Genomic DNA, 24641 nt, shown 5'->3' on the forward strand with positions numbered 1-24641 from the left:
GGTGGTTCATGACCACTATCTTCATCTACTTGGGAAGGAACAGCATGAGTAGTTTCCACGTTTGTCGTTTTCTCGTCTTTCGGTTTCTCTTGAATAAGAAAGTGAGACTCAAGAAGCTTAAACATTTCAAGGTGACCCACTCGCTGTTTTCCGAACAACTTCACAAGCATTAGGTCACACATAACTTGAGACTTCTGCTGAGGATCCCTAAGATTTTTTTTCTTGATATAGTCAAGCAGAAGACCCTGCACGTCGAACTGAGAAATAACTGATGTATCACCATTTCTCATGAACGACAAAAACTCGAGGAGTTCTTTTGTTGCCCAATTTGTATCTCCAGGAAGCTTCTTTAGGTTATTACTTGGATTATTGTCATCCAACTTGCTAGGTAAGGTGGAAGAACCACTAGTCTTTCTTCTCTTTGTTCCATTCTCTGCTACATCCAAAGCTGAATTGCCAGACGAATAAGCATTGTTACGGGTATGATCATTCCGTGGCTCCACTATAGGAACAGTGTAAGGAGCCTCCTTCCAAGGATTATATGCTCTAGTAAGCTCGTCCACAGTTAGAGACAGCTCTTCCTTCAGGCAAAGCCAATATACCTTGAATAGATACTCCCAACTGAGCTTGTCATCAAAATCCACCTTAACCTAATAAACAAGGAAAACAATTATGATCCCCACACATTATGATATAGTGAAGAGGATAACTTTAAAAGAAAAACACTCAACTTTCTTATAGAACTAAGTACAAGATTTCCTCCCTAAACAAGAAAAGTTACTCTTTTCCTTTGGTTTTAAGCGATTTTTTTCAAAATAAAACACCCAACCTACCCTACTGTTCTTGCGAAAACTTACTAAATATGAAACCCAATATCTCTAAAATTCCATCATTCAATTCAACCCCAAAATTCCATCACTCTCTCGTAATATATGAGTCCTAATCCATCAACCCCAAATTTCCATATATATTGCTATCACATTTACGAGTGTCATGTGCATGAAAAGACTATATTCCTCCAAAGGTAATTGTGACAGGTGGTAAAAATCATCAATTCGCCTGAGCACTGAATGGAAACTAATTGAATGTGGAGAAGTGTCTTACCGCTTGAACATCTCCTTGACCAATATTCTCAATCAACATTATTGGCTTAATACAAGTGCCACAAAGCCCCATGTTACCTCTCACAAACACATAGTCGGCATAAGCAACGCACCGCTTACAAACAGAAAAAGTGCATGTATAACACATATAACTGGATGATTTCTGGCATGCACTGCATATGTGCCAACCTGAAATGAATGAAACAAAAAACATCAGTTTCAACTTCCACGTCGCCATTTAAAAGATTTCAAAAATAACGGCACGTCAGAGAAATATTCCCTCCACATACATACCGCAGTTCCATTTAGCGGTTGTTCGAAAGAAGGCCTCGTCTCTGTTAATACAAGTTGGATGGTACGCCTTGGGGCAGTTCCTGAACATCATCAATTAAGTTATCAATAACACAAATCTCGTATCCAAAAATCTCTCAGATGCCTTCGTTACCAATTGATTCGAGTCTAATTAATGGCATTAATTAGCATGTAATCAAAAATAGTAACTAAAGCACCAACACATACCATATAAATCCCAATTAAGTAACTAACTAAACCTCTTATGACAAAAACTCACCGGCGATCACATAGAACGAGGTCTCCGCCGTCAAAGCAAATAAAACAGACATCTTCTTCCTTATCATCCTTCCGCGGCGGTGGCGGCGGAGGCGGAGGCTGCGGCGGCGGGGGCTGCTGAGTTTGCAACGGCGTCTGAGCGTGCGCCTTCGGAGGCCGGCCACGTTTTCGCTTAACAGGGGCCTCCTGCTCGATCGTGCCTACGACCGTCGGGGCGGGCGCGGAGGAGAGAGCACCGATCTCTTCGCATTGATCAACTCTCATGAGATCGATCCCTCTGACCGAACTCTTTTCGCCGCGAGACGAAGCGCCTCGCTGCTGATTCTCCATCGGCGAGTGAAGAATTCGAAGTACGTGTGAGTAGTACCTGCAGATCGGTTAGTGAAAGAGAAACCCTAATCTGAGGTTCTCTGGGGATGATGATGATGGAGAGAGAGAGAGAGTATGGGTGATGTGTTTGGAGCGAAGACTAGTGGGGAAAACGATAAAATGGACATTGTTACTTAATATGACCAATTTAAAGAGTAAACAACTGTTTTTACTTCTTTTCTGCTTATGGAAATTTTTATTTTCTTTTCATATCATTTCTGCTTAGAGATTTTATATTCTAAAAAGTTGATACTATTTCTGGATTTTAAATTAATTTATAAAATCTACTGGTCTAAATTATAACATGACTATTTTACAGAAAATATGTTGTGAAGTTATTTTTCCTTTAGAATCATTTCTTCTTATAGATTTTGTCAGTTTACTACTATTTCTGGATTTCGAATTAATTTATATAATATAATGGTAGATTTTTTAGTTTAATATTTTTAATTTGGTATGACTATCTTATTACATAAAATTGTGGTGTTTTTTGTTTCTAGCTATAGATATTATTTTTCAAATACACTACATGTAGTCAAAGTTACTAATCTCTACTATTCAAAGATTGTGTGTCGAATTATTTAAAGCACTTTCCATGTCTTAATTTTCTTCACTTTTCACACCAAATGGTACTAGTATCCCAAACGACTTTGAAGTAAAAGGCATCCCCAAAAAGATACTTATGGAAACATCAAAGATTCAAACTTCAAGTGTCTGTCACATATTTTCCCCCTTTTTAATTACTATCTGAGTGTGTAGAAATTACCAGCCTTACGTTTATAATCTCCTCATCCAATTTTTTTAAATGATCATTCATACCAAAGATGAACTGGAAACACAATAGAAGCATAAGATATTTCAATAGTTAAAAAAAAGCATAAGATATTTCAATGTTTTGATCATAACTTCATTCGCCACACTCACATGGCATTGTAGCCTGTTGGTAGGCTTTGTAGGTTTGTTGGTCCATTGTTCACGTGCATGTTGGACTTGCATTTGGGATCTGGCTATACATTTTTGAAATAGATATTTTTTGTCGAAATTGGAAAAAAATAATAATATATTTTCCGAATTTGGTCTTTTCTTTAACATCCATCCTTTTGTCATTAAAGTCCACCCATATTAATTATTTTTTAAACACTAGTGATATTATATTTCAAGTGATGAAAATACTAAATGTTGCTTATTCATGAAAATTTGGTATATGTTATAAGTTATAACAAAAGAAACTAAGTCACATAATGCTTCTATGTGAAAGTTTTTGTTTGCAAACTCGAATAAACTAGTTTTTTCATTCAATGATAGTGTCATTCTTTTACGTAGTAATTATCCGCAAGTTTAAAGTAAAATCTGATTATCAAATACTTTATGTTATTGTCATGGGAAGTCAAGATAGAGTGAGACAGCATAGCATTTTGCATTTAAAAATATTTGATATTATGTTTATTAATAAAAAACTAAATTTTGATCTGTGTTTTGAAAGCACATGATTTTTTATTTAATAAATTTTATATTATATTATAGTTCATTAATCATTATAATTATTTCAAACTTGTACAGAAAAAAATTTATAATGTATTTATGTAGATGTGTAAAATTTGAAAATAAACCTATTATAAAAAGGAAGTAAAATTTGTAAGTGTGAAATTTCTTATTTACTATATTGAATCAATTTTATTTACTATATTGATTTTTTCTTGTTACATGTTGTAATGTCAAAGCAACAAAATATTTTACTATGGAGGTTTTTATTTAAAACAAAAAACATTAAACTAACATTGCGTCTATTGCGATGTTAACTTAAGTTGAGACCAGCCCGTCGCCGTCTTCTTCTGCGTGAAACAACAAAAACCAAATTAGGAAAAAAAAATAAAAGAAAGAGAGAATTGTTCTCATCCGTCCGAGAAACCGATCACAGTAGGAAGGATGACTCAAAGATCGGCGGTAATGCAGAGAACAAGAAGACGATGCGAAGGTACCGCCATGGGCGCCACCGTCTTCGATCTCCGTCCCGGCGTCGGCATCGGACCTTTCTCTATCGGTATGCGATTCTCTCAAATTCCCTCCTGCTTTTCTCTAGCTTTTCGAATTCGAGAATGACTTGATCATCATCTACCCTGCGTTGGACTTGGAAGATAGAAATTGAGTTGCGATCGTCGATTGATTGAATCCGATGATAATACTGTAGTAGTGTTAGCAAACGTTGCTGCTCAGCTGTCTTGGTTCATTAGCAGACTATTAGACTATGTGCAATGTATCTAGACTTAAATACGTTTATGTACATAGTCTAATACAAGACTGTTGAGCTTCCGATCATCAATCAAATCGTGGATGTGTTTTTTTTTTCAGGAATGCCAATTTGTGATGCGTTTGCGCAAATAGAGCAGCAGCCCAACATATACGATGTTGTTCATGTTAAATACCACGACGAGGATCCTCTGAAGCTGGATATTGTTATTAGCTTTCCGGATCATGGTTTTCATCTTCGCTTTGATCCATGGTCTCAGGTACGACATGATGATGCTGTGGTTCATACCTTTTTTTTCTTAATCAAACCAACTAGACTTCTTTACAATCTATTCAAGTTTGGAAAGCAATTTATTTGACTAGTTTTATGTGGAGTATTCAGTTTACTTTTCTTTTGTTTGTTAAAAAAACTCTCTATCTTGGTTATTATTCTTCTTCCATATTTGATTTGTTTTGCAGAGGTTACGCCTTGTTGAGATTTATGATGTCAAGCGGCTTCAGATGCGTTACGCCACTTCTACTATCGGGTGAGTTAAAAAGATTATGACTTTAGGTGTAGTTTACTGTTGTAGTGACTGTCTTTTGTATGTACTTCAGGGGTCCATCAGCTCTGGCGACGTTTGTGGCTGTTTATGCACTTTTTGGACCGACATTTCCTGGGATTTATGATAAAGAAAGAGGGGTTTATTCTCTCTTCTACCCGGTGAGCAACAAATAAATATATATACGGGTCTCACTCTTCTTCCATATATGTTTGAATTTGTTCTGTCGATGGTTAACGTTTATTTAACTATGGCAGGGGCTATCCTTTCAGTTTCCAATTCCTAACCAGTACACGGACTGCTGCCATGATGGAGAAGGTATGTTTTTCTCCGGATCCAAGAGAAATTCTGTTTATGTTTCTTTGTCTATCCCAATATATGACTTATCTTTCTCTTCTATGAAGCGGCGCTACCATTAGAGTTTCCAGATGGCACCACGCCAGTAGCATGCCGGGTCTCTATCTATGACAACTCGAGCGACAAAAAAGTTGGTGTAGGAAAGCTGATGGATAGAGCTTCTGTCCCTCCTTTACCTCCTGGCAGCCTTTATATGGAAGAGGTTCATGTCAAGGTGTGCCTGTTCTTCATCAACTTCCGCTCCCCCGCTGTGTAGTTTAAACATCATTAGCAGTTAGCCACGTCCTTACTCTTAGCATGACTGTATTAAATATTTATGCAGCTTGGCAAGGAGTTATACTTTACTGTTGGAGGCCAGCATGTACCTTTTGGTGCATCGCCACAGGTAAAGTTAGTATCTCTCTTTGTGTGTTTCTTCTTTGGAACTCATCATTTAATGCTCGGTGCAGGATGTATGGACCGACTTAGGACGACCATGTGGGATACACCCAAAGCAGGTAACTTGTTTGTTGTATATCACGAACAGATGCGTATGTTAGTTAGCTTCTCTTACTATCTTGCCTGCAGTATCTGTCATAGTCCAATGCCCATTTGAAAAATTTGGATATCTGCTGCTAAAATTGTACTTTGCTTTCCAGGTAGATCAAATGGTTATTCATTCTGCATCAGATCCACGACCAAAAACAACTCTTTGTGGTGATTACTTTTACAACTATTTTACTCGTGGCATGGACATCCTGTTTGACGGCGAGGTAGGCAACTGGTCAAGTAGAGTTAATATGTTCCCTCCCTTCGTATGTGTTCTTTTTAATCCATGACTCTTTACCTTTTCTACAGACTCACAGAGCTAAGAAGTTTGTTCTTCACACCAACTATCCTGGTCATGCTGATTTCAACTCGTACATAAAGTGCAACTTTGTGATCTCTGGTAAGCGATGCAGATGATAGCAGCTTCATGTGAATCAGTTATCTTTTATTCAGATGTATATGTTTCGTCTTACTTTTCAACAAAACTACGATTTATTGCTGTTTTTTCAGTTGGAGAGAGTGAGGCAGAAGCAAACAGAGGTGGAAACAAGATCACTCCAAGAACGAACTGGGAGCAAGTTAAGGTAAATAGTTTCAGACCAAAGTGATACAAGAATAACAGGGAAATGATAGGAAGCTAGTCTGTGTTAGGCCGAGTCAGTAAACCTGAGAATAGTATTGTTAACAAATGAGTAGAACATTTCTCATGAAACCTTTTGCTTTTAAACTTTATAGGAAATACTTGGGGAGTGTGGACCAGCGGCTATACAGACACAGGGCTCGACGAGCAACCCATTTGGATCGACATACGTGTATGGCTATCAGAATATTGCTTTTGAGGTGAAGCATTTTTAGTAAAACCTAATTTAGGAATTGGATCCTCTTTGCGAAAAAAATATTCTTATCAGATTGTTAAAGGAAACCTTTAAGTGGAGTTTAATAATTTTGCAGGTGATGAAGAACGGTCATATAGCCACTATTACTTTGTTCCAGTCATGATGCGTCTACCGTCCGAGGTATGCGCTTACTAATAATAAGTCCTGATTCATGTTATTTACTGTCTGATTCTATAGAATTCTTTTTCGGGCTCAAAATCGTGTTGTTTTCTGTTGTATGCTAAAACTCCTCAACCAACATCTCATGTGGATGATCAATGTATTACTCTTTGTAGGGGGGGCTTTTATGCTTGGCTGGAGAAGCTATCTTCTACAACAGTGTCTGTAAATCTAACGTCATGATATTAAACTACAAATGTAAATGCTGTACAGTCATTTGTTAAGTCGATATCAAGCTTTGTAATGACAGATACTACTTTTTAATATCCCACTGTTTCGGACTTCTTGTCTAAGAGCATCCACAACCATGGACTTGTTAGAAGAGTCCTTAGGATTATTAAAGTAATTTTTTTTTTTTGAGAAGTTAAGGATTCTAATGTGTGCAATGGTATTCCTTAATTAGGAGTTTTTCATAACAAACTTGTTTTCTCTTTATCAAAACGAACAAAGAGTATATACACATACACACTCTCTTTGCCAAACTTGTTTTCTCTTTGCCAAACTTAATCTTTAACAACAGAGGATAAATAAAGAACAGTTAAAAAAAGAAAAAAAAAGAAACAAGGCCAAAATATTGCATATGCCTGTGCTTCTAGTTCTGCAATTCTCTGTAATGACGCTTGCTCTATGCACACACGGCGTTTGCGTTCCTCGTCGAGCAAACATGTCATCTTGTACCTTAGTTCAGCCATTTCTTGAGTAAGGTCTTCCGCTTCTTCCTTCGCCTTCAGTTTCTCCTCTTTCAGTTCCTCCTGCACATACCAAAACTAGTTAAGATTAACCCCCTGCAGCTGTATCTGTTTCTCCATATCCTCCATTTTATCAATCAAATTTATAGAGATAACACACAAACGCAATGAGATTTTCACCCAAAAATATTTTTTTTTCAGAACATAGACAATGAAAGAAACTCACAATGAGGCTCAACACATGAAGAAAGAACACCGAGATCATTATTCAAGAAAAGAAACTGAAAACATGAAGAAAGCAAAGAGAAGAACCAACAAACACGAAGAAACGACACCGTTAACTCCAAACGCGAAAGCTCCTGAGTTATTGTCCTTAGTAGCCGGAGTATAGCCATCCTCAGCTTTGTTTGTAATGAGGATGACCACAATCCAATTATCAACAAAGATAGGTGGCGAAGGATGGTTTAAGTAACTTACGTTGCTCTGCAGAACAAAAAGAAAGATAGAGAGAGAGACTGGTCAAGGAGTTTCTCGTGACACAAACCTTAGCTTCCAATAGCTCACTCAGCTTTGAACCCAAAGAATCTCGTCGAGTCTTTAGTGAGTTTAACAAAGTATTATACTCAATCACTCCTGCTTCTTCCTCTGTAACCAAACACACACACACGAAGAAAATTTTATCAAACAAAATCGAGGAAGAGAAGCTTACTCCTCCCCATGGTTTCCCCTATATCAAATCCAAAATCAACTATTCAACGAAGCGGTCGAAGTTACAGAGCTCACCGGATCGGAGGCAACATATCCACACCGGATGATGGAGAAGAAGACTCACCGGATCGGAGGCGACGAGGCGGACGATTCGATCGGAAACTCAAAAGCGTGGCGAGAACCCAGACGATCTTCATCTCCTCGACATCGAGTTCGGCTTTGTTCCTTTCATCAGACCAATACTCTCTCCACCAATAGCAACATGCCACCTGCACTAAGGATCAGCTAAGGATCAGGTCCTATTGGTTTATGATTATGTATATAACCGGTTTAGCGGGTTTGGTTAGCTTAGATTGATTCCGGTTCAATTGTACATATGAGTATAAATACTTGTAATTATACATTTTACAGTTAATAAGAAATCATTTCAATATTATCTTCTTCTTCTCTCCCAAGCAAGCTGATCGTAACATGGTATCAGAGCTACTATTGAGCTTGATCTCTTCGTGATATCTTCGCTCGAGCTCATAATCCTTCTATTTTCAAGCTGCGATGGTGTCTGTGAAGAAGTTTCCTCGTCGATCGACTCGTATCGCAACTCGCACTGCTCCGATGGCTTCTCCGGCTGTTTCAGGTCCGGATCTACAGGCCTCCCGAGCACTTGTTGGTGTTGACCTTACGGATTCGATCCACTCTCCGTATTTCATGCATACTTCCGATCACCCTGGTTTGATTCTCATCTCTCTTAAGCTAGATGGTTCGAACTTTGATGATTGGGAAGCTGCGATGAAGATAGCACTTGATGCGAAGAATAAGATAGGATTTGTAGATGGATCAATACCTCGTCCTCTTGAATCAGATCTAAATTTTCGAATCTGGTCTCGTTGCAATAGCCTTGTTAAGTCATGGATCCTTAACTCGGTAACAACACAGATTTATCGAAGCATTCTTCGCTTGAGTGATGCTACTGATGTGTGGAATGATTTACACAGTCGTTTTCATATGACAAATTTGCCTAGAACTTACAATCTCACGCAGGAGATTCAGGATCTTCGACAAGGTTCTCTCTCACTCTCTGACTACTACACGAAGCTGAAAACCTTGTGGAGTAACTTGGAAAATTGTGAAGAACCTGATGATTCCTGTACGTGTGGAAAAGCACTTCGCCTTCAACAGAAAGCTGAACGTGCCAAGATCGTGAAGTTTCTAGCTGGACTCAACGAATCATATGCTGTGATTCGTCGTCAGATCATTATGAAAAAGACTCTGCCTTCCCTCACTGAAGTTTACAACATATTGGATCAGGATGATAGCCAAAAGAACTTTGCTATGGCTGTTACTCCTGCTGCTTTTCAAGTTTCTGAGGCACCCCCTTCACCTCAGAACACTACGAGTGTTTGTTATGTCCAATCTGGTGCTCACAAAGGGAAACCAATCTGTTCGTTCTGCAACAAGGTTGGTCATATCGCTGAGCGTTGCTACAAGAAGCATGGCTTTCCTCCAGGCTATGGCACTCGAGGCAAAGCGCCTGAGAAGTTATCTAAATCATCATCTGGAACTCCTCAAGTGAATTTGTCAACTAAGCCTGAAGATAAGACCTCTCATCTTGACAACCTGATTGGAAATCTTTCAAAAGACCAAATACAGCAATTTATTGCTCTGTTTAGCTCTCAGCTACAGAGTGGTTCTCAAAACAGTTCTGCTGGTCCTGGTGAAGCTTCCTCTTCTCAACAACAAACTGAGATTTCGGGTATCAACTTTTCCCAATCTACCTTCTGTTTCATTGGTATTCTCACAGTGTCACAGAATCTGCTTAGTAATACTTCTTGGATACTCGACTCTGGTGCTACGCATCATGTATCACATGACAAAGGATTGTTTGTTTCTTTGGATACAAACATTGCTAGTTCTGTGAATCTACCCAATGGTTCTATAGTCAAGATCAGTGGCGTGGGAAATATACAACTAAATAAGCACATTCTTCTTCGGAATGTTTTGTTTATCCCAGAGTTCCGCTTGAATCTCATCAGCATAAGTTCTCTAACGACTGATCTTGGTTCCAGAGTCATATTTGATCCATCTTCTTGTGAAATACAGGATCATACCAAGGACTTGATGATTGGACAGGGTAGAAGAGTTGGGAACCTGTATGTGCTGGATATCAACGAAGCTTCTGTACGTGTGAATGCAGTGGTCGATGTTGGAACTTGGCACAACAGGATGGGTCATGCCTCTTATGCAAGACTCGACTTGATATCTGAGGTTTTGGGAACAACAAGGCAGAAGAATAAAGGCAATTCTTATTGTCATATTTGCCATTTAGCTAAGCAGAAGAAACTCTCTTTTCCATCTCCCAACAACATATGTAAAACTAACTTTGAGCTATTGCATATTGATGTTTGGGGACCCTTCTCAATTGAGACAGTGGATGGTTATAAATATTTCTTGACTATAGTGGATGATCACTCACGAGCAACTTGGGTTTATTTACTAAGAACTAAAGATGAAGTGATCAAGGTGTTTCCTGCTTTTATAGCTCAAGTTGAGAACCAGTATAATCTGAAAGTTAAAGCGGTCCGTTCTGATAACGCACCAGAGCTAAGATTTACAGAGTTCTTCCAGTCTAAAGGCATTATCTCATACCATTCTTGTCCAGACACTCCTGAGCAAAACTCGGTGGTGGAACGAAAGCACCAACATCTGCTCAATGTAGCTAGAGCATTCATGTTCCAGTCGCATCTTCCGCTTGCTCATTGGGGTGACAGTGTCTTGACTGCAACCTTTGTGATCAACCGCACTCCATCACCTCTTCTTGGTAATAAAACTCCTTTTGAGATCTTGAATGGGAAGATAGCTGCATATGATCAGATGAGAACTTTTGGTTGCTTGTGTTACGGTTCCACATCTCCTAAACAGAGACATAAGTTCCAACCGAGATCAAGAGCTTGTGTTTTCTTGGGTTATCCGTCTGGAGTAAAGGGATATAAACTGATGGATTTGGAAAGTAATCGAATCTTTGTCTCAAGAAACGTTGTCTTCCATGAAGACGTCTTCCCTCTGGTCAATAACACGTTAACTGAAGACATTTTTCAACACTTCACACCACACTCTTCATCTTTGTCATCAGGTAATAACCATACCATTTCATCACCACAAATTTCTCCACCTTCTTCTCTACCACCACAAATTTCTTCTCGGGTTAGGAAACAACCTGCGCATTTGCAAGACTATCATTGCTATTCTTTAGACTCAAATGTCTCTTACCCTATGGCTTCTTGCCTTTCTTATTCAAAACTTTCTTCTTCTTATTCTTCTTTTATCAACAACATTACCAAAATTCCAATCCCTCAATCTTATTCTGAGGCAAAGGATTCAAAAGAGTGGTGTGAAGCAGTTGATAAGGAGTTTGATGCAATGGAAGCGACTAAGACTTGGCATGTTACTAAGTTACCTGTTGGAAAGAAAGCCGTGGGAAGCAAGGTTCTATATTCGTTGAAGTTCAATGCTGATGGTAGTTTGGAAAGGAGGAAGGTTCGAGTTGTTGCAAAGGGTTTTACTCAGAAGGAAGGGCTAGACTATACTGAGACTTTTTCTCCTGTTGCAAAGCTTACAACAGTTCGGTTTCTGCTAAAAGTTGCAGCATCCAGAAACTGGTCTCTTCATCAACTCGATATTTCAAATGCCTTCTTGAATGGGGAACTTGATGAAGAGATATATATGAAGATCCCGGATGGGTATGCTGAACGAAAAGGACTCACATTGTCAAAAGGTGATGTTTTCAGACTCAACAAATCAATTTATGGTTTGAAACAAGCCTCTAGACAATGGTTTCTTAAGTTCTCTGCTGCTCTACTTCGTTTGGGGTTCACAAGAGGTACAGGAGATCACACTCTCTTTGTGAAAACCTGCTCAGATGGTCATTTCATTGCGGTATTAGTTTACGTGGATGACATTATAGTGGCTGGCTCAAATGACTTGAATTCAAGACAGCTGATACATGATCTTTCTCAGCAGTTCAAGTTACGAGATCTTGGAGCTCTCAAATATTTTTTGGGTTTGGAAATTGCTAGAAACAATCACGGGATCTCCATTTGTCAGAGAAAATATGCTTTGGAACTTTTGACTTCGACTGGGATGCTTGCTTGCAAACCTACTTCTACTCCAATGGTTCCTAATCTTCATTTGGCTTTAGAAGAAGGTGATTTGATTGATTATCCTGAACGGTATCGAAGTCTTGTTGGTCGACTTATGTACTTAACAATAACTCGTCCAGACATAACTTATGCTGTGAACAAGTTATGTCAGTACTCTTCTGCACCAAGAACTCCACATTGGAATGCTGCTCTTCGTGTTTTACAGTACATAAAGGGCACAGTGGGACAGGGTTTGTTTTACTCTGTGTCTTCTGACCTGACTCTCAAGGGCTTTGCTGATGCTGATTGGTCATCTTGTAGAGACAGTAGACGTTCAACCACTGGAATTTCCATGTTTCTTGGAGACTCATTGGTTTCTTGGCGCTCCAACAAACAAGATACAGTCTCGTGCTCTTCGGCAGAAGCAGAGTACCGCGCTCTGTCAAATGCATCGAAGGAGATGATCTGGCTCATCAAGCTTATGAACGACCTGAAGGTACCTCGGATTCACACTCCGATTTTGTTCTCTGACAGTACTGCTGCGATCTATATTGCCACTAACCCCGTTTTTCACGAGCGAACTAAACACATTGAAAATGACTGTCATTTTGTGCGTGACTGGTTGGATCGGAAGGTTATCAAGACACTTCATGTTCGGACTACTGATCAGATAGCTGACATTATGACTAAACCTCTGTTTCCTCATCAGTTCAAGCATCTCATGTCCAAGATGAGCCTTCTAAATATCTTTGAATGCTCATCTTGAGGGGGCCTATTGGTTTATGATTATGTATATAACCGGTTTAGCGGGTTTGGTTAGCTTAGATTGATTCCGGTTCAATTGTACATATGAGTATAAATACTTGTAATTATACATTTTACAGTTAATAAGAAATCATTTCAATATTATCTTCTTCTTCTCTCCCAAGCAAGCTGATCGTAACAGGTCCTTCAAGTGCCTATTTACGGACTGATCCTTAGTTATGTTTGCTTTAATATTATTATTATAATCACAAAAAAAAAAAATTAGCCGCTAAGGACTTGTGATGATGCTCCGTTGCAGATGGTCTTTGGTCTGATGAAGAATAATATCGCTTATATTTTTCAAAAAAAAAAAAAAATTGAAAAGAAAAAAAAGCTCCGTCGCCGGGACTCGAACCCGGGTCTCTCGGGTGAGAGCCGAGTATCCTAACCAGCTAGACTACGACGGACTTGTTGACTAAAGCGTACTGCAAAGCTACTATAGCAATAATTACTAGATACATTTCGTAGAGGAGCACTTGTCGAACTGGTTGCCCTCTTCTATCCGTTTTTGCGAGCAGAGCAGGTTTTTTTGTTTTGTTGATGCTTCCGGGAGAGAAAGGGAAAGTGGTTTTCTGATTTGTTTTCATCGGCGGTACGGTCTATTCTTCTCCTCTGGTTACTCTTTTATCATTTCGATTCGGTCTCTTATGTTTCTGTTCGAGTAAACTTGAACTTTGTAATAAATAGTTCAGGGGATATTAGATTCTAGTTTTGAGCTGGCGCGAATCAGGTTTAGAACACTGTGAAATTGGTTTAGCCACGAACTGTTTTTAGGTCTTTTTTAATTTATTTTGCTTTTATCGCTTTCATCATATATGATTATATTAAATTTAGGGATTACCACCAGAGATGATGAATGCGTCCGGGTTAACTCTAGCTACCCCCAAATTTCACATTCGATGGCGTTCGCATCGTTTTGGTACATCTCAGAGAAGCTCTCAAGCTTTAGCTGTTCGTCGAGATGATGCAGCAACTTGTCCTCTTCTTCAAAGGTAGTACTGTCTTTGCCCTTTGTTCGATTAAAGCATATTACAGACGATTTGTAATGGTGTGTTTTTTCAAAATAGGACTTCTTTATCACTTTCTACACAAAGAAGCAATGCTTTGATCGTCCGTGCCATGAGTGCTTCCTTTGGTGATATCTCAGACGATTCTTCTGGTAAGATACATAACTCTGACCTACGCATAATTCTAGGTTAAGCTTTCTAGTTACAGCACAGACTGATTACGGATAACAATTGCATAAAATCGTAGTCATAGCGATTACTCAATGCATAGTGACTAATGTTCACTGTTACTTCCAGCTGTTTTCCCTCGGATCAATGTCAAAGACCCATACAAACGTCTTGGGATAAGCCGGATGGCATCAGAGGACGAGATTCAAGGCGCCAGGAACTTTCTCATCCAGCAGTACGCTGGTCACAAACCCAGTGTCGACGCCATCGAATCAGCTCACGACAAGATCATCATGCAGAAGTTCCACGAGAGGAAGAACCCCAAGATCGATATAAACAAGAAGGTTCGCCAGGTGAGACAGTCCAAAGCTGTGAGCTTTGTTTTCGACAGATTCCAAACTCCTCCCACCGCTTTCCTTGTCAAAACGGCAGCCACGTTTGCGGTTCTCGGAGCTCTTACGGTTCTGTTCCCGACGGAAGAAGGACCCACTCTGCAGGTTTTGTTATCTGCGATAGCTACGTTTTACTTCATCCACCAGAGGCTGAAGAAAAAACTCTGGTCTTTCCTTTACGGGTAATCACCAAAGCTGGTTTAATAATCGCGAAACAATTGCTACTTTGCAACTGATATCAGGTTTTAATGATAATGTGAAACAGGACTGGTTCTTTCATCTTCTCGTGGCTGATTGGGACTTTCTTGATGGTGTCTGTGATCCCGCCCTTCATCAAAGGACCAAGAGGTTTCGAAGTCATGTCTTCGCTCTTAAGCTACGTTTTGCTTTGGGTGGCTTCGAGCTACCTTAGGTAGAGTAGCATTCTAGCTCTTCTCTTCACCCCCTTTTTGGGTCGCAATAGTATTATTATTATCTCGGGTATGTATGTGAAGTACACACAAAATGAGAAACTGAATCATGGTCCTCATGTGGCGTAGAGAAAGATTTTTTTTTTGGTTCTTGAATTATTTCCATGAGACCTCAATCTCTTTCGCGGTTTAATATCTAAAGTCGCGTCTTCCTTTGTCGGCTACTTTATACATGTCTTACAGTACAAAAAAAAAGGTTAGAGCCTTAGACCATAAACATTTTAAACAACTTTTTGTATATAATTGGGGAACTAAGCTATTTAAATACATCAGTTTAAAAAAAAAAATTGAGGGCGGCTTTGTTAATGGCCGGTGGTCCTGGATGTGAGCTTGTATCACAACCTGGCAGCCCAAAAAGTAAGGATTAGTTGGCGGAGTTGCGGTTGTTGCTAACCACGAGCTTTCTATCCACGAGCTTTCTATCTTAGAGATATCGACCACACTGCATACGACGACGAGCATACATTTTCCATTAAAAGTTTTGGGTTGGTTCACACTGCATACGACGACGAGCATACATTTTCCATTAAAAGTTTTGGGTTGGTTCCCTAAATGAGTCTCATCTGCACTCTGCAGTATTTGACTCCGTGAGTTAAAGGCCTAAAGCTCATCAAGCTAGGTGCCAAGACCCAAGTTTTTTTTTAACACTGGGTAGCAATTACATATATAGACCCAAGTTCATGTAGAGCACTGAATTTTCTTAGTGTAATGAATAACAAAAGTGTGTATGCTTTATGCGACCAAATCATGAAGCATTGACTTCTTTGACATTTGTTATCATGAAGGCTGCATGGCTTATTGTCCGTAGCCTCATCAGTGCATGGCCCTCTTTATTAATTTCGTGTCGATTTTTTTGTATATCTTTCCATTAAACACATTTTGGATAATTATTTTGTTCTTTGGTCCAAACAAAAATAAAAATATTTTTTTTTCAACATAAATAAATTCATTTCTAGTGTCCCTTCTAAATTATTGAATCGCCAAAAAAGTTATTTTTTGATTATGCATAAATAACACCTATTTCTTTTTGATTACAAATAAGAATGTTTAATAACCCCTATTTCATTCGTTTTCTTAGAGTAGACTCTGGTAAGCTTAGTATGATTCCAATTCATAAATGTTGGTAATATGAAAATTAATATATGTTCCACCATTTTATTAGACAAAGTAATATTTCTGGCACATTCGCTAAAAATAATAAAAAAATTTAACGCGTTTCAAACAAAATTCTACTCTAACCTCAACAGCATATTACTTGTGTTTTTACAAAAAAAAAACATATTACTTGTACTATATATCCTACTTGAATCATTATATACTGTATACAGTGCCGGCTCTGACCCATGGCAACATGGGCAAATGCCATGGGTCTATAGGTCAAAAAAATTAGTATTATTTTACTACTCAAAAAGGTCTATTTTATTTGTTAAATATCAATTTTGTTGGAGAAATTAAAATAAGAAAATCATGATTAAATAAAACTAGTTTAAATATAATAAGAACAAAAAATTATGTTGTATCATTTTCAATTTTTCACATATAAAACCTAATTTACACACAAATTTAATTTTTTCTTTAGATACCATAATTTTTTTTGTTTTAATTTAAAAAAATACAATGAATAAAGGTTAGGAAAAATTTATAAGAAGGTCTTTGTTTTATATTTCGCCTAAGGTCGTTAAATTTTTAAAGACGGCACTGACTGTATACTATGTTAAGTTTTGTAGGTTCCATATCAGTTTCAATGTGTGATTGTTCATAACAAAATCTTGTAGACAGTTTCATAACAGTATTCATAGTATCTTTAATTTGATGCTAGTTTGGATTACATATAAACGTTCCATTTTAGCGATATAGCAAAAAAAAAAGTGTTAAAAATCACTTTTACATGTTTATTTGTTTATCAGCTAATGCATCTTATTCGTATATCATGATGTAGTACAGTAGTAGACTAGTAGACTGGTTTGAAGCCGATGACTGAGCGTTTATTTTGGACGATGATTGCATTTAATTATGTACTTGAAAAGTTGAGTGTAAGAAAAACAAACGCACATGCCTTCATGTGCGCTGCTTTTACATTATTTTATTTAGACTATATATTAACTTAAATTTAAAGTGAACTAGAAAAGTTCATCAACCGTTAGCTTTAAATGCCAATGATGTAAACATATGTACTGGTACCAGAAATCATTACTTGCAAAATCATGTAATTTCTTTTGTGGTTGTGATGTAATACCATTAACATCGAATAATGTGTGTTCATAATAGGTGATTAGGTTAATGGTGTGATATATGTTCTTAATAGGTGATTAGGTTAATGGTGTGATATACTTATCAACTTAAAACTGATTATAGTCTCACCATTAGTTCTAAATTAGTTCCTATATTATCTAGCTCTTCAGTACAAATAAAAATGTGGATAATAGTTTCGTTTTCTAAAAGTATGTGGATAATCAACCTGAGCTACACGTTTTGGCAGATATTTATTTTTGACAGACATAACTTGATCTAACATGTTGACAAAAAAAACGAAGAAAAAGAACTGGATCTAATATTTATAAAAACTCGTATAAATCTAAATTTTTTTTATTAATATTTTATACTAGAACTGGACAGTGGACATCATGATTTGGAAATCATGCAAAATGTGGGTTAAGGCAGTATGAAATAATAATCTTTAGCGCGCTAATATAATTAGCCAATTAGATTTCTAATACACACCATTGACTACGAAGAAAACAAAAAGGAAAAAGCCATTAAGAGCTGCGCCTTTCCGATTTTTTAAAAATTAGTTACCTGATTCAACCCAACCCTCACTCCAGCGAGAGCCAAAATAGGTTCGACCGAGAATCTCTACGGTGGTTTCTTCCGATCGGATTATGCTATTTCCTGCGTCGGAACACCGTACTCGTCCGAATCGTTCACCGTCGCTTCTGCCATTGTTCTTCATCTCGTTTCTCTAAAATCTCCGTTCCTCATTCGCGGATTCAGAGGAAATCAGGTTCGAGTTCCGTTGATTGTTTCTTAGTTTCGTGCTAATTAGACGAGCGTGTGATAGGATAGGAGGTTAGTGTTAATGCTTTGCGGGTACAGTAGAACTAGGCGTGATGGTTAGTTAAATTACTGTGAAATGAATTTTAGGCTCTTCCTCGCCGATGTTTATGCTGCGGCGCCGGCAATGTCACATATTTTTTTGTGTTTTTTCTTTAAAAATACGACTTTTTGTTGGATCTTACGGCTAAATTTTTGTTGGATTTTTGTTTTTTGTTTTTTTTTTTGTTTTATCTGGTGTTTCTAGGAAGCAGGTGTAAGTAGTAAAAAGCTCTGTTTACTCACTGCACATGGAGATACTCAATATTCTTGTCTCCACATAGAATCGAACATTTTGAGGAAACCTCTGTGAAAAATCCTTGCAACCTTATTATAATTATCTAATCCCTCAAGGTAACTCGTAAAAAATAAGTGCATTCTTTGTGGTTGTAGGCGATAATATAATATAAGAGTAGGTTTGACACTTAAGCAACATGCAAGGAAGAATTTTTTGAGGGGGACGGGACCATTCCAGATAAACACCAAATCCTCTTCTATGATATTATACAAACTTCGTTTGTTTTATGCCTTAAACAATGATGAAAAAGGAATCATTCTCTTCTGACATATATTGAATATAAAAACACGTGGAATGTATAGAGACAAAATGCTCTTTTGCCCCAAGATATGGAAGTAGACAAAAGTTCATTACTGGAGTCATGATGTACAATGATTATTATTTATCTGCCTCTTTATGTATATACATGACATTGCTGCTGATTTTCCTTTCCTGGTTTCTTTTGGGTTAGGATATGAGGAAAGGGAGGTGAGGGATACGAAGATGGCTGCAGGAGAGGATCAGATGCAAGAATCTTCCGGGAGGGAAGAGAAGATTTTTGTTTCTGTCCGTTTGAGGCCATTGAATGTGAAAGAAAGGGTGAAGAACGAAGAGGCAGATTGGGAGTGTATCAATGATGAAACAGTCGTATACAGGAGCCATCTTTCCCTTTCCGAGCGTTCCATGTACCCCACTGCCTACACATTCGGTATATGACTAGCTTGCTTTTTTCAGTTTCTTGATCAAACGTAAATCCTTACCTGAGCTCTTTCCTATGCCTCTAGACAGAGTGTTTGGCCCTGAGTGTTGTACCAAGGAGGTGTATGATCAAGGGGCCAAAGAAGTGGCTCTCTCTGTTGTTAGTGGGGTTCATGGTAAGACATGTCTAGGACTGCTTTCTAGTCTTTATTCCACTTGTGGCTCATGTTTTGCTAACTAATGGTCACCTGGTTTCAGCTAGTGTCTTTGCATATGGACAAACAAGCAGTGGAAAGACTTATACTATGAGTGGGATTACTGACTACGCCTTGGCCGATATATATGATTACATTGCGAAGGTGAAGTTAAATTTTGTGGTAGATTTCAATAGTGTCTCCTTACCACATTTTTTTCCACATCTTCTGAATTTTTTTATGTTTTTTTATTTTGCAGCATAAGGAAAGAGAATTCGTTCTGAAATTCTCAGCTATGGAGATCTATAATGAGTCTGTAAGAGACCTCTTGAGTACAGACATTAGTCCACTCAGACTTCTAGATGATCCCGAGGTAAAATTTGATACTGGCTGATTATACCTAACAACCTATGGAATTGGTTATGCATAATCTACATTAGCTTTTTTTGACAGAAAGGGACAGTTGTTGAGAAACTCACAGAGGAAACTCTGTGGGGCTGGAATCATTTTAAGGAGCTTTTATCAGTCTGTATAGGTATTGCTTTCCAAACGTGAATCTAAGCTATGTTTAGCATCAATTTGACTAGTATCATCTAATGATTGCAGCTCAAAGACACATTGGAGAGACAGCTTTAAACGAAGTTAGTTCACGCTCTCATCAGATTCTGAGATTGGTAATGCAATTTGCTGATTTACATTATAGATTCTTCAGGCTGCTTTCTGGAGCTTATTTCTGACTGATATCTTTCACAGACGGTCGAAAGCACAGCACGTGAATATTTAGCGAATGATAAATTTAGCACACTCACAGCGACTGTGGTATGTACGTTGAATCCATCATGTATTGTTCTCGAAAAAAGAGGAAGTAAATTCATAGATTTGAGTAATTATCCTGCAGAATTTCATTGATCTTGCTGGAAGCGAGCGTGCATCTCAATCATTATCAGCTGCCACAAGGTTGAAAGAAGGTGGTCATATAAACCGAAGTTTACTAACACTAGGAACTGTCATTCGAAAGCTAAGGTTAGCCTGTGTAGTAGCACCTTTAGCTTCAGTGAAGTTCCCTGATTTGTCTGCTATTTATGCATCTAATAATGTGTATTGTATTTGAGTAGCTTCCTTTTACATTACTGAATCATATGGCTAGCTTAATGCAGTAAAGGAAAAACAGGGCACATTCCATTCAGAGACTCAAAGCTGACACGCATACTTCAGTCTTCGTTGGGAGGAAACGCCAGAACTGCCATAATCTGCACCATGAGTCCTGCGAGAATCCACGTTGAGCAATCAAGAAACACGTTGTTATTCGCAAGCTGTGCAAAGGAGGTGACGACAAATGCGCAAGTCAACGTGGTCATGTCTGATAAAGTTCTGGTTAAACATTTACAGAGGGAGTTGGCTAAACTGGAGAGTGAGTTGAGAAGCCCTCGTCAAGCTCTTGTTGTGTCTGACACAACTGCATTACTGATGGAGAAGGACCTCCAAATTCAAAAGGTAATGCGATTTACTTCAATCAAGATATATATAAAACAAGTAGTATGTAAAATCCATTCACTCTAGGAACTTTTATGGCCTTTCATTACTTACAGCTAAACAAAGAGGTGTTCCAATTAGCACAACGGTTAGAGGGGGCTCATTCTCGGATTGAGGATCTCCAACAAATTATTGAAGAATCACCAATAAAAGAGATATTATCATCAGACTCAGAACATGCAAATGTACGTGAGTTTTAATGATAACCAAGAATAAAGTCTTAAACTGTTTGATTTATTTATAAATCCTTTTGGTATTTCTTACAGTTGGTTCTTGGACATCAATACCCCAAGCTGCGGGTGCGCAGTTCATGGGAATCTCTGTATATAACACCAGAAAGCTCAGTATCAGCTCAGCGATCCAGTATGGTTTCCCCACAATCAACCGAGCACGGTTCTGACGAGAATGTCTTCCAGCTTACCGACTTTAGGATTGATTCAGGTGCAACTAGCCCAGGCCAACAACACCTTTCATTTGTGACTCCTGGGAAATTCACAAAAGTTCGACTTAATATTCGTGGGGCAGAAAGTAAAAACCAGTCTAACATTCACAAGGGGTTTGAAGTAGACGAAGCAAGTGAGGTGGGTTCTGAAGATACTTGCACGGAACTTCGATGCATAGAAACAGAGAGCCCTGGTATCATCATGTCTCCAGAGCCAAACATGCTTCAAGACGGGTCTATGGATATGAATGCGCTACCAGTATGTGTACCAGATTCAAAGAACTTAAGACCACCAACAGAAATTGTAGAAGAAGAAGAAGAAGAAGAGTGTGTAAAGGAAGTCAGTGCTGTCTTTATCGAACCAAAGGAATGTGTTTTGTCATCAACTAACCTCAGAAGAGACCCTACACTTCCAGATTCTGTCACTCTGTCTCCTGAAAAGCCTTATAGTTTGCATCTTGAGAAACATTGGCCAAGAGTAGGAGGTGTGAGGCATACTAGAAGCCAAAGCTGCGGAACAAGCTTTGTACCGGGTTCTTCCTCTCCTTCCTATGAGCATGAGAGAGACGCTAACACACCACCAAGCTGGTATCAGAAAGAAAGAGCTGAGAGCAACCTGAAACCGTCCAACATCAAGAAGCCGCCATTACCAACGCATTCTAGCCGGATGAGCATGCCAGCAACTTTGTCTGAGAAAGACTTCAACCGCAGCACCCAAAGAACGCCAGCTGCTTTAGATGGTGTCAATAAGAGAAAATCATCAACTAATAGCTCACAGGTATCTTCCTCTAGCGCTTCTGTGTTTAGGCGTCAGACAAGTGGTAGAGCTTCCATCAGCCAGGAGGAAGGTGAAGAGAGTGGTCCTCAAAGGGACAAGCGAATCATTCATTTATCGGTTAGTCACTTAGTTGTACTTAGCTTGGTCTTGCTTTTATCTTGAGGGCTAAATCTATTATCAAAATATGGCAGATGGAGGAAATAGAACAGAAGTTCTTGGCTCTGAGATCAACAAAGAGCTTCAAGGACGCTGCGGTGGACCCCATACAAGACTATTTAACCACGCCATTGGACTGGCCGTTGGAGTTCAAGAGACTCGAGATGGAGATTATAGAGCTATGGCATGCTTGCAACGTTTCCATGGCACACAGAAGTTACTTCTTCCTTCTCTTCAGAGGGGATCAGAAAGATTGCCTCTACTTGGAAGTAGAACTCCGTAGACTCAAGTACATTAGAGAAACATTTGCCAACAATAGCGAAGTTATTGACAACGGACGCACTCTTACATCAATGTCCAGGTATATATATAAATATTCACAAAAATGTATTCTCTTTATCTATTCTTTGACTGTTTGTGGTGTGTGACAAAGCAGCCTGAGGGCGTTGAATAGGGAGAGGTACAAGCTGAGTCAGCTGATGCAGAAGAAACTGAGAAAAGAAGAGAGAGAGAACCTGTTCTTGAGATGGGGCATTGGGCTGAACACAAAGCACAGACGGCTCCAGCTGGCGCATCGTGTCTGGTCAGAGAGCAAAGACATTGATCACGTCCGAGAGAGCGCCTCTGTTGTGGGTAAGCTACTGGGGTTCGCTGACATCGATTCGGCGTCCAGAGAGATGTTTGGCCTCAACTTGTCTCTTAAACCCCGTCCCAAGAAATCTAGCCTCTGGAAACGGAGCGTTCTGTCCCTCTCCTTTTTGTAATTGAAAGAACAAAAAAGAGGTCAGAAATCAGAAACTCCAGCTGATTCACGGTCCATTTTGATTTGGGTCTGAGACTGAGGTTGTCCGAATGTCATTTCTCCAAAAATTTGTTGATGTTTTTCATGCCACTGAACAATCTATGTGGCTTTATGTTTTGATTTTCATCTTTGAACTATCATGTAGACACTAGAGAGGAGTTGCAGAACAGTCATAGTTGAGAGCATTGGATTTCTACTATAAACACTTCAGCTATGTTACAAAGATGTTGTCCGACCATATGTTATAGAGCCAATACCATAGAAACAAGTTGAATTACTTCAAAAAATAAGACAAGAAGCTAGAAACATAGACAACAACAAAACAAGCAGTATAGCAAAAAAAAAAAAAAAAGACAATAATCTCTGAATCAAGGTTGCTGCTGAGCATCCATGTAACCAGCATCAACAAGCACTTTCTCCCTCTTAGCAAGCTCAAGATCCTCATCAACCATCATCTTCACAAGCTTCTCAAACCCCACTTTCGGTTTCCACCCCAACACCTCCTTCGCCTTGCTCGCATCTCCTTTCAAGTTATCCACCTCAGCAGGCCTAAAGTACCTCTTATCAATCTCCACGTGATCCTTCCAGTTCAGCCCCAAGTACCCAAACGAAACCTCGAGAAACTCCTCAACGGTATGCGACTCCTCCGTGGCCACCACGTAATCATCCGCCTCCTCCTGCTGCAGCATCATCCACATTGCCTCCACGTAGTCCCCCGCGAACCCCCAGTCCCTCGACGCCTGGAGGTTCCCGAGGAAGAGCTTCCTCTGCAGACCGACCTTGATCCTCCCCAAGGCCCTCGTGATCTTCCTCGTCACGAAGTTCTCCCCGCGCCGGGGAGACTCGTGGTTGAACAAGATCCCGTTGCACGCGAAGAGGCCGTAGGCCTCTCGGTAGTTCACAGTGTACCAATGCGCGGCGACTTTTGACGCCGCGTAAGGGGACCTGGGGTGAAACGGCGTCGTCTCGCACTGAGGAGGCGGGGTGGCGCCGAACATCTCCGAGGACCCCGCCTGGTAGTACTTTACGGCGCGGCCGGTGTCGGCGGTGTGTGATCTGACGGCTTCGAGGAGGCGGAGGGCGCCGGTGGCGACGACGTCGGCGGTGTAATCGGGGATCTCGAAGGAGACGGCGACGTGGGACTGCGCGGCGAGGTTGTAGACCTCGTCGGGCTTGATCACGTCGAGCCAGCGGCGGAGAGAGGAGGCGTCGGTGAGGTCGGCGTAGTGGAGCTTCATGAGGGCCTTGTCGGCGTTGTGGGGGTCGACGTAGATGTGGTTGAGCCGCTGGGTGTTGAAGTTGGACGAGCGGCGGATCAGGCCGTGGACCTCGTAGCCTTTCGAGAGGAGGAGCTCCGTCAGGTAGGATCCGTCCTGGCCGGTGATTCCGGTCACGAGGGCGATCTTCCTCGCGGAATCGGATCCCGATCCGTTGTTATTTTCTGACGCCATTGTTTTTGATTTGGAGTCTGGATCTGGGTGTTTCGCGGTGGCGCTATGCGTCGTCGGGTTGTTGTGTGTTTAAATAG

At 39.6% G+C, this 24641-nt stretch overlaps 5 protein-coding genes and 1 non-coding gene across 13 annotated transcripts; 3 read left to right on the forward strand and 3 right to left on the reverse strand.

Annotated features, from left to right (window-relative positions):
* The first annotated feature begins 3857 nt into the window (after positions 1–3857).
* On the forward strand, positions 3858–7055 carry LOC108837391 (PHAF1 protein At3g51130-like). Its single transcript, XM_018610445.2, has 14 exons — positions 3858–4083; positions 4392–4549; positions 4749–4816; positions 4887–4992; positions 5089–5149; positions 5236–5402; positions 5511–5573; positions 5638–5685; positions 5827–5940; positions 6026–6116; positions 6227–6300; positions 6452–6556; positions 6668–6732; positions 6888–7055. Exons 1-13 carry the CDS (start codon positions 3969–3971, stop codon positions 6713–6715), a joined length of 1218 nt encoding a protein of 405 aa, XP_018465947.2. The 5' UTR covers positions 3858–3968; the 3' UTR covers positions 6716–6732; positions 6888–7055.
* Positions 7056–7242: 187 nt separating this feature from the next.
* On the reverse strand, positions 7243–8462 carry LOC130500104 (uncharacterized). Of its 2 annotated transcripts, none has more exons than XR_008938864.1 (3): positions 8244–8462; positions 8005–8105; positions 7243–7523 (listed from the first exon to the last, which is right to left on the reverse strand). XR_008938864.1 is itself a non-coding variant. In XM_056994814.1 (3 exons), the coding sequence occupies exons 1-3, from the start codon at positions 8363–8365 to the stop codon at positions 7275–7277; spliced, it is 423 nt and encodes a 140-aa protein (XP_056850794.1). In that variant the 5' UTR covers positions 8366–8457; the 3' UTR covers positions 7243–7274. The 2 variants fall into 2 exon arrangements, 1 of the variants encoding a protein (XP_056850794.1); XM_056994814.1 differs by having other exon boundaries at positions 8293–8457.
* Positions 8463–13439: 4977 nt separating this feature from the next.
* On the reverse strand, positions 13440–13512 carry TRNAE-CUC (transfer RNA glutamic acid (anticodon CUC)). The gene has a single exon. It is a non-coding gene; the product is annotated as a tRNA-Glu (tRNA).
* Positions 13513–13538: 26 nt separating this feature from the next.
* Positions 13539–15306, forward strand: LOC108853727 (protein CHAPERONE-LIKE PROTEIN OF POR1, chloroplastic-like). Of its 2 annotated transcripts, none has more exons than XM_018627160.2 (5): positions 13539–13697; positions 13940–14097; positions 14173–14264; positions 14410–14854; positions 14938–15306. In XM_018627160.2, the coding sequence occupies exons 2-5, from the start codon at positions 13955–13957 to the stop codon at positions 15086–15088; spliced, it is 831 nt and encodes a 276-aa protein (XP_018482662.1). In that variant the 5' UTR covers positions 13539–13697; positions 13940–13954; the 3' UTR covers positions 15089–15306. The 2 variants fall into 2 exon arrangements, with proteins under 2 accessions (XP_018482662.1, XP_018482663.1); XM_018627161.2 differs by having other exon boundaries at positions 13579–13697; positions 13953–14097.
* A 2551-nt stretch (positions 15307–17857) lies between these two features.
* LOC108855664 (kinesin-like protein KIN-7G) lies at positions 17858–23327 on the forward strand. 6 transcript variants are annotated; one of them, XM_056994842.1, is made up of 15 exons: positions 17858–18143; positions 18441–18586; positions 18982–19218; positions 19295–19384; positions 19467–19567; positions 19662–19775; positions 19856–19937; positions 20009–20076; positions 20156–20221; positions 20301–20425; positions 20560–20896; positions 20992–21120; positions 21202–22272; positions 22347–22672; positions 22745–23327. In XM_056994842.1, exons 3-15 carry the CDS (start codon positions 19014–19016, stop codon positions 23073–23075), a joined length of 3045 nt encoding a protein of 1014 aa, XP_056850822.1. In that variant the 5' UTR covers positions 17858–18143; positions 18441–18586; positions 18982–19013; the 3' UTR covers positions 23076–23327. The 6 variants fall into 6 exon arrangements, with proteins under 6 accessions (XP_056850822.1, XP_056850817.1, XP_056850808.1 ...); XM_056994837.1 differs by lacking the exon at positions 18441–18586 and adding an exon at positions 18626–18896; XM_056994828.1 differs by lacking the exon at positions 18441–18586 and having other exon boundaries at positions 18626–19218.
* A 40-nt stretch (positions 23328–23367) lies between these two features.
* Positions 23368–24641, reverse strand: LOC108855665 (GDP-mannose 4,6 dehydratase 2). The gene has a single exon (XM_018629536.2). It carries the CDS (start codon positions 24562–24564, stop codon positions 23482–23484), a length of 1083 nt encoding a protein of 360 aa, XP_018485038.1. The 5' UTR covers positions 24565–24641; the 3' UTR covers positions 23368–23481.

This window comes from Raphanus sativus, chromosome 2, assembly GCF_000801105.2.
Source record: "Raphanus sativus cultivar WK10039 chromosome 2, ASM80110v3, whole genome shotgun sequence".
Lineage (NCBI taxonomy): Eukaryota > Viridiplantae > Streptophyta > Magnoliopsida > Brassicales > Brassicaceae > Raphanus > Raphanus sativus.

Excerpts from the sequence above, each read along its gene's own strand:
- LOC130500104 (XM_056994814.1), bottom strand. The coding sequence starts at position 8,365 with ATGAAGATCGTCTGGGTTCTCGCCACGCTTTTGAGTTTCCGATCGAAT. Across the intron at positions 8,106-8,292 it reads GCCTCGTCGCCTCCGATCCG|AGGAAGAAGCAGGAGTGATT; the intron begins GTGAGTCTTCTT and ends GTTTGGTTACAG. Across the intron at positions 7,524-8,004 it reads GTGAGCTATTGGAAGCTAAG|GAGGAACTGAAAGAGGAGAA; the intron begins GTTTGTGTCACG and ends TGGTATGTGCAG.
- LOC108855664 (XM_056994828.1), top strand. The coding sequence starts at position 18,927 with ATGTATATACATGACATTGCTGCTGATTTTCCTTTCCTGGTTTCTTTT. Across the intron at positions 19,385-19,466 it reads TGTTGTTAGTGGGGTTCATG|CTAGTGTCTTTGCATATGGA; the intron begins GTAAGACATGTC and ends ACCTGGTTTCAG. Across the intron at positions 22,673-22,744 it reads ACTCTTACATCAATGTCCAG|CAGCCTGAGGGCGTTGAATA; the intron begins GTATATATATAA and ends TGTGTGACAAAG.
- LOC108853727 (XM_018627160.2), top strand. The coding sequence starts at position 13,955 with ATGATGAATGCGTCCGGGTTAACTCTAGCTACCCCCAAATTTCACATT. Across the intron at positions 14,098-14,172 it reads ACTTGTCCTCTTCTTCAAAG|GACTTCTTTATCACTTTCTA; the intron begins GTAGTACTGTCT and ends TTTTCAAAATAG. Across the intron at positions 14,265-14,409 it reads TATCTCAGACGATTCTTCTG|CTGTTTTCCCTCGGATCAAT; the intron begins GTAAGATACATA and ends TGTTACTTCCAG.
- LOC108837391 (XM_018610445.2), top strand. The coding sequence starts at position 3,969 with ATGACTCAAAGATCGGCGGTAATGCAGAGAACAAGAAGACGATGCGAA. Across the intron at positions 4,993-5,088 it reads TTTATTCTCTCTTCTACCCG|GGGCTATCCTTTCAGTTTCC; the intron begins GTGAGCAACAAA and ends TAACTATGGCAG. Across the intron at positions 5,941-6,025 it reads ACATCCTGTTTGACGGCGAG|ACTCACAGAGCTAAGAAGTT; the intron begins GTAGGCAACTGG and ends CCTTTTCTACAG.
- LOC108855665 (XM_018629536.2), bottom strand. The coding sequence starts at position 24,564 with ATGGCGTCAGAAAATAACAACGGATCGGGATCCGATTCCGCGAGGAAG.